The sequence below is a fragment of the Capra hircus genome, chromosome 4 (assembly GCF_001704415.2).
Source record: "Capra hircus breed San Clemente chromosome 4, ASM170441v1, whole genome shotgun sequence".
NCBI lineage: Eukaryota > Metazoa > Chordata > Mammalia > Artiodactyla > Bovidae > Capra > Capra hircus.
In genome coordinates this window covers 17,910,681-17,917,978 of record NC_030811.1, presented here as the reverse complement: position 1 = coordinate 17,917,978, position 7,298 = coordinate 17,910,681, and the positions used below count along the sequence as shown (strand labels likewise).

At 44.5% G+C, this 7,298-nt stretch overlaps 1 protein-coding gene across 1 annotated transcript in view; it reads right to left on the bottom strand.

The window, feature by feature from the left end:
* Nucleotides 1,155–7,298, bottom strand: part of KIAA1549 (KIAA1549 ortholog) — a 131,012-nt gene continuing 124,868 nt past the window's right edge. The window contains exon 22 of the mRNA XM_018047488.1: nucleotides 1,155–6,862. Coding sequence (XP_017902977.1) covers nucleotides 6,611–6,862 — 252 coding nt within the window. The 3' untranslated portion in view covers nucleotides 1,155–6,610. The remainder of the gene's footprint in view (nucleotides 6,863–7,298) is intronic.

Sequence of the window (7,298 nt, the reverse complement as noted above, 5' to 3'; positions counted from 1 at the left end):
GGCGGACACGACTGAGCAACTTTCAATCCAATTCAATATTGATTAAAACAGAACATGAAAGTATCTTAAAACTATCACATTTATTTCTTCAGGTATGTCTAAAATATTGGCATATCTTACCAGTGTGTATATATGTATTTTTTTAAATCTCTTTTTCTTTCATGGATTTTCAGTTTTGTCAGTGTGCTTTAACTTTCCTGATATCCTGTCTTTCTGTTTACTAGTTTTTTTTTAAGCTTTGTAAACTTTCTTCATAGTGGACTACTCCCTCCAATTTTTAGGCTCAAATTCTCCTTTTGGTTGATCCTGTGAACTCTCCGTCATGAAGCCTTATTTTCTGCCAAGACTTGGAATCATTAACTGTGGTTTCCACTTCACCAGGAGCTGACTGCCTTGAGAAGCGAGGCAAGTTCTGGGTCATCGATGCCCAGGGCAGGCTCTTAATAGTCTCTGCGAGGACCTTTGGGCTTTATCTGTACCAGATTAGTTTTTAAAATTTCAATTAACTTTAGAGGAAAACTGCAAAAACAGTGTTTCTGTATACCTTTTCCATAGCTTCTCCTAATACTAAAATTAGCAAAATCAATAAAGGAACCTCTGTAGAATACTGCTAACTGCACGGAAGGCTGTACTTAGATTTCATCCTTTTCCCACTGATAACCTTTTCTGTTGTCCAGAATCCTATCCAGGCTTCCACATTCCATTCCTTTGTCGAGTTCCTCTGTGTTTTGCAATTCCTCTTGCTTTTCTCAGTTTCAAGGGGTTTTTGTTTTCTTGAGTTTCGTAAACAACTCCAGGTTTATCCTATTACAAGTTTGCACAGAAGAGGATCTTCTCAGTTATCTTTCTAGATTATAGTCCTAATCTTTTAATTCCAAAATGAATCTGCTCTTAGTGGAAGCATCAATTTGATTAGTGGAGAGCCTGTAAAGCAAAACAGTGAGTTGAAAGGAGTGGCGCCAACCACCTTGCGTGACAACTCTGCAAATTCCATGCACTGAATAGACTACTTTCAACTTAATTCCTTGGAAAATGAAAGCATCAGGTGTTCTCACGACGGACACAAAAATCAGAGAACAAAAAACACTGCATTCAACTTTCACATTTTGCACATGAGAGAACTATCATGTTGCGAAGGAAATAAACAGAAAATATCACTTGACACCAATTCAGAGCATTTATTGACATTTCCATTTAAAATGCTAGGAAAGCTGTATAAATTGTAAACATGGAAACCAAACACTTGCATAAATTATTTCAAAAACTCTACAGCACATTAGAAAACAGTGCAGCTAATTGAAGGGAAGAAACAACCAGCAAAGAGAAGAGAGAGCTTGATTACTAAATCATTTACCCATACTGAAATTTAAGGGCCCATTTGAGACCAGCAAACCATGATTGTCAAGTTCAAAGTTGCAGGATTGATGCCAGGAGTGGCCTCAATTTACTCTGCATTTTTTCGTACATTAACACTCATAATCTAGGAATGAGAGTGCAGGAACTCAGAAGAACATGGACCTTGACAAAGTCGGAAGTGGCCAGTGGGCACCTCAGAGCGCTCGGTTTGACAGCCTTTCCTGGAAGGGTGCAATTCACCCCACCCCCACACTCCCTAGACCATGCCCTGGAGGAGGGCAAAGTGGAGAGTTTCTACTCCCCTTTTCTGAAATTAACCCTCTGCTGCTTAGAGCAACCGAGCCCACTGGTTTGCCTCTGTTCCCCTAGGGCCCCCTCCTCCTTCCCCACATTTGTAGGAGGAACAGTATGGGGAGCCTGGCTAGAAGCTGACCCGGCACTACTCCGACCTTGCACACTCAAGGAGTCAAGTGATGAACGCTGGAAACCTGGTGGACGTGAGAAGGGGCATTCATGTTACAAGTTGTCCAGAAAGATTCCGTGGAATCAGGGACCGTGAGACCCAAATCACTTCAATTTCTCTCTTTGTCCCTTCTACTTATCCACTCTTTCTTTAAATGTGAAGTGGTCCCAGAGCAGAAAAACCCGGAGAAAGAAGGAAAAGCAAAGAGTCTGCATGATAATCTACCCTGTGGGAAAGCAATTTTGAGAAGGGTGTCTCAGAGGGTGACATTCCGTCCTTCTTTCACTTGCTTGCTGGTTCCCAACTTTGTTTCATGTTTCCAAGACATTTGATACTCTTTTGCTAAATGTCAACGCTGCTGGCGTGTTAAGATAAATTTTCAAGTGTACTGTTACACGCACAGCATGGAATTAGGATCCTACCGTGAGAATTCGGTTTTCAAGTCTTTTTCATAAAATTAGAGAAAGGAGTCTTAAACACCACAAATCACCTCCAAGAGTATCAAAAGAAACCTGAAATGCACACACTCCCTGTTCACTAGGTAACAAGTGTAAGCCTAATACAGTGTATGAGTGTGTTACAGCAGCTGTTGATGGAAACCTCTCTCACCTGTTGTAAGAATATCCGTGATGGTGTTGGATTAAATGTAAAAATGAAGTTCAGGTTACCATCCCATAAAAATGTGCTTTGTGTTCAAATGGCCTACTTGCAGGTGCAGAAGTGGACTTCCTCACGCTCCTGCCTGGAACAAAGGTGGGTTAGGTGGGCTCTGGAGTCTGGCTTTGGGGACCTGCTCTGGAGGTAGAAATGAAATGGCTAAAACATCTACAGCTAAAGCATGTGTGGTACCCCTCCCCACCCACCCAGAACCTTTCACCAGCTCTCCTTCCAATCAGCAAATTCATTCATGTCTAGGAATCTCATATGAAAGGGAGAGAGAGATGTATTTAATGATTAACTCCTGAATTAACTACAAATGCCAATCTGCGTCCGAGTGATTGGTTTGGTCACTGGAGCACTAAGTTGTGCAAACGCAGTGAACACTGACCCTGTACACAGTTCAATGGGAGGCTCGTAAAGCACAGAATTACCTGTTTCAGCCCGCAGCCTCCAGGCGTCCCTTCACCTGTGCCCTGCATTGCAGGCCTCATGCCCTGAAAAACTGTGGTTGGCAGAAACTGGCTTAGTCTGCAGCTCAAAAGCCACATATGACCAAAATGAAAAGACACTCTGAAATTAAATACAATTTGGAGGAAAAGGTGTAGGTAGCTGTAAAGTCAAATATATTTACTTATAACCCACTATGCTCCACAAAGGATTAAATGTGGCTGAATGACAGACCCTTGAGATCTGCTCTTAGCAGACCTCGGCAGACGTCTTTCACACTTGACACTGGCCCTCTGGCAGTTCTGGGACTCTCCCGTCCCCTCCAGAACAGACGTGTTCCTCCACAGACCTTCCTCCCAGGCCTGGTCATTTTCTTGTTGGGTTCCTGCAGACATTTCCTCAGAGCATCACTTCTTCCTCTTTACAAAACTCCTTCGAAGGTGCAGTTAGGGATTCGTCTCCATATTGGAGACCAGGTTCAAGGTTATTTTCAACAGCAGCTTCACCACTTTTTCCATCCTTCCCCAGGCCCACTCTCAGCTCTTCCCACACCATCTCACCATGTGCCTGGGAAGCTCTTGTCTTCCGTGGCTTCTGATGTTGAGTTCTCCCCAAGATCCCACTGTTTCCAAACGTGTAAGTTCCATTCCTCCTTCCAATGTACTTGTGTACTTCGCTGCATTTTACTGATGTTTAAACCATGTTGTTTTTCCATCTCTTCCATCTTTTACACCCGAGGGTGTTGTCTGATTCAGATCCTAGAATCTCAGAAGGCAGAGCTCGTGTTTGGTGCCAGAAACAGCAGAAAATCTGAACAATGCATGAGAACTGAAAGTTAATGGTGAAGGAAGTGAATTGAAAGCAAATCGGGAGGGAGGAAGTGGAGTCCCACGGGGCCTCTGGCGTTGCTCTGGTTTCCTCCACGTGAACTCCCTCACTGGGAGGTCACAGCAGATCAGACATCCATCCCAGCACCATCACACAGACAGCCCACGTTCTCACTGCGTTGTGCTCCCTCCTCAAGGGATGTCTGCCCACATGACCACGCCTGATCCTTGCAATGAGAAATCCAGGGCCGGGGAGGCCCGTTCTCACGTGGCTGATGGGGAGAATGAGGCTCAGACAAGCGGCCTGACACAGCCAGGTAGTGACTGCGCACAATCTGAAAATGATCATTTCTCCAAACAGTCTCCTCTAAAACTCTGACTCAAATAGATAGCTCTTGCTATTACCATGAAAACTTTTAAAATCAGAAAAAAAAGAACAGACATAAAATTTCAGTTTTCATTTTGCAGTGTTTCAATAAATGGAACTCCAAAGCCACACAACTGCCATGAGGACCTCTCATTTAAGTAGATTCCATTCACTGAGTGTCTGAAGCCCCACTCGGGGTGGTATTCCCACGACAGCTGGTATGTTCTGGGTCAGTTGACGGTAAAACTGAGTGCAAACTGAGTGTGCTTTACAACCAACGCAAGAGTGCTGGGGATCTCACTGGTCTGCTCACACCCACCACATACCACCGTTTGTCTATTACACGTCATCTTTGGTCTTGACGTTGGTTTAAAAGTGTATCCCTTCTAAGAAGAAAAATAGAGACAGAATCCCCTTATGCTAGTTTGAAAGGCATCAAAACTGCTGTCACAGCCCCATTTAAAACAGAGGTCCATTTCTGCCACGTGCTAAGGAGGTAACCACATTTGTACACTCCAAGTGTGAACACTTAGGACACTGAGCAGGATGGGAGGGGTGGGGCTATCAGCTGAATTCACCAAAAGGTGTCCGAAATAAAAATTTGCATGAATCTCTGAAATTCTTCCTTACCCATTCAGGATCCTGGTATTTCTGAACGACAGGCAGAGACCCCTCCACTCTGGGCAAGTCTGGTATTAAATCAAGACTGACAGGTAAGAGATCAAGCCCACATGAGGGGCCCCTCTCCCTTGCTCTTTGGAGCCCAGGAAGGGTACCTGAAAAGGAGCTCCCATTACTTTATTTCATATTCTCAACAGACATCCTTCTGCACCTCTCCTGTTTCAGAGGCATAAAGATAAAAAATGCCTCCATTTTAATTTCCCAGAACTGACTCTCCCTGGATTGTGAGATGAGTCTACATAACAGACTTAATGCAGGAAGGGCAGAAACATAACACTGGAGCCCAGTGGTTACACTTTGGGGGCCTATTTTAGCTGCTTCGGGATTCTTAAAATTTGACACAGATACAGAGATTTTGATTAGTCAGAGCCCCAGATTCTGCCTGTGTTATCCGTTGTTTAATTAAAGATATTAATTGAGCTAATAAAAAAGGATTCATGGCGAAGTGTTATCTGCACCTGCTCTTCTTCGTTTCACTCAGGTCCCAGAAAACAGAACAGCCCTTGTTCCTCTAGTCCTCACTCCACTTCGGGAAGTGGAGAAATAGTCCCTTCAGGAGGCAATCTCAAGTGAGAGGACCCCTCCGTCAGGCCCAAAGGTGGTGTTAACAGTCACTCAGCACAGTTATACACAATAAAATCAGAAATTAGGAGTAACTCTTTCTCCCCCATGGTCTCACAGCTCCTCTTTCCTTTCTTGGCTCATTACAAAGAGGCTCAAAAGAACTCATTTCCAGGTCTCAAACACAGGGAACGCGATTACCACCGATGCATTCACAAATAACTAACCATTCGGTGGTCCTAGGAACTGTGACAAAGCATTTTTGCTTATGTAAGATTCCTCATTCAAAGTTGGGAGCAACGTATCAGCAAAGTGCCAGGATTCGTCGGGACCTCCTCAAAGCCTCATTCTATAGGACTGGCCTTGATGAAGATATGTACTCAAATGAAATGCAATAGGCAGTTACCTCTGCCAATCAACAAATAGCAAATACAATTAAGGAGTGTAAATCTAAACTTTGATATGTATTTTGAATAACCAAATAACTATTAAGCTTTTCCTATGTGGAGAGGCTTTTTACGCCCTCTTTCTAGAACAAGATGAAACCTTCCACATGTTCTTCCATTGAGAAAGCCAAAATTGCATTTCACGGACAAGGTGAAGGGGCTCTTGGAGCTGTAGCACCAGAAGAAGGAAAATGCAGTTGATGGCTTCTTTTTGAATCATCAGGCTCTACAGTCTATCATTTGGTTTCTCACTAGTAGCTTTTTAAATTCCCAAACAGTCTTAGTATTCCTGTTGTTAATATTACTACTAAAAGAAGTTCCTAAGGAGGAAAAAGAGGGTGAAAATCAAGCAGTTAATAAAATGTCTTCAAAACTCTTTTTCTCAGAAAACAAAGCAGCAGGTTCATCGTACAAACCAGTCTGAGTCACATCTTCCCACGGAAATACTAGGTTCCTTTAATCCCTACACCATCTACACATTGTGATCTTTCACCTTTAAAAAAAAAAAAAGAGAGAGACTTAGGAATTTCATTAGCTTAGAACTGTGGTTGGTCTTTTGTGAAGTGCTGCTGGCTTTTGGCCAAAAGTACATAAATTTCAACTGAATCCAGGTGGTCACAAAATTGCCAACATATGAAAAGCATCATGGGCTGTCACATCTTCTAAAATTGCAACCTGTTCCCTTAGTTGGGCCCCTCGCCCCAGAGATGCTCCTCCTCTTAAAACACCTGCTCAGTTGACTTCCTTTTAGTCTTGCTTCCACAGGAAGCGGATACTTGGCAAATGTGCAAGGCGAGGCTGATCAGCTGTGGAAGTTCTGCACGGCGGTCTGCTTTTGCGAGAGCCGGAGGAGCTCCTCGCGGATCGCTTTGATGAGAGAGGCTGAGGAGTGGCTGGGCTGGAGGTCTTCCGTGGAACTGGTGGGGTAGGCCAATCCAGCACCCGACAGCCCCCTGTGAGGGAGGTTCCCGGGAGGAGCTGAGGGCTCCCGACCTGAAGTCCTTGGCACCTGGAACAGCGGTGATGAATACTCCTGATGTCCGAGCACATGTGTCTGAAAAACCACGGCAAACACAGGAAAACAGGAGGGAAGATCAGAGGCAAACTGGCATCTGATGCTCTCCATCCACCTCCCAACCAACAACTCAGCCTCCCACCACCAGAATGCAAAGATATAACTGCAGAGAAATTGTGCAAGGGAAAGTAGTCCACTAAAGAAGCCCCTGAACTTAATTTAACAAGGGCCTATACACACTTCATTAAAGACAGAAAGAATGAACGTGCAGTTGGCCCCACTGGCTAATCCCTGGGCTGCCACGTGTGCAAGGAGAGTGGGCCACTGGGGAACCAGGAAGGGCCCTGCAGAGCTGGACAGGGAGGAAGGCTGGAGCATCCCAGAGAGGGCAAGGTCTGATGCGGATGTCTGCTCAGAGCAATAAGCAGAAACTGGCAGACGGACTGACGGGAAGAGCAACTGCCTTTGCTCTGAG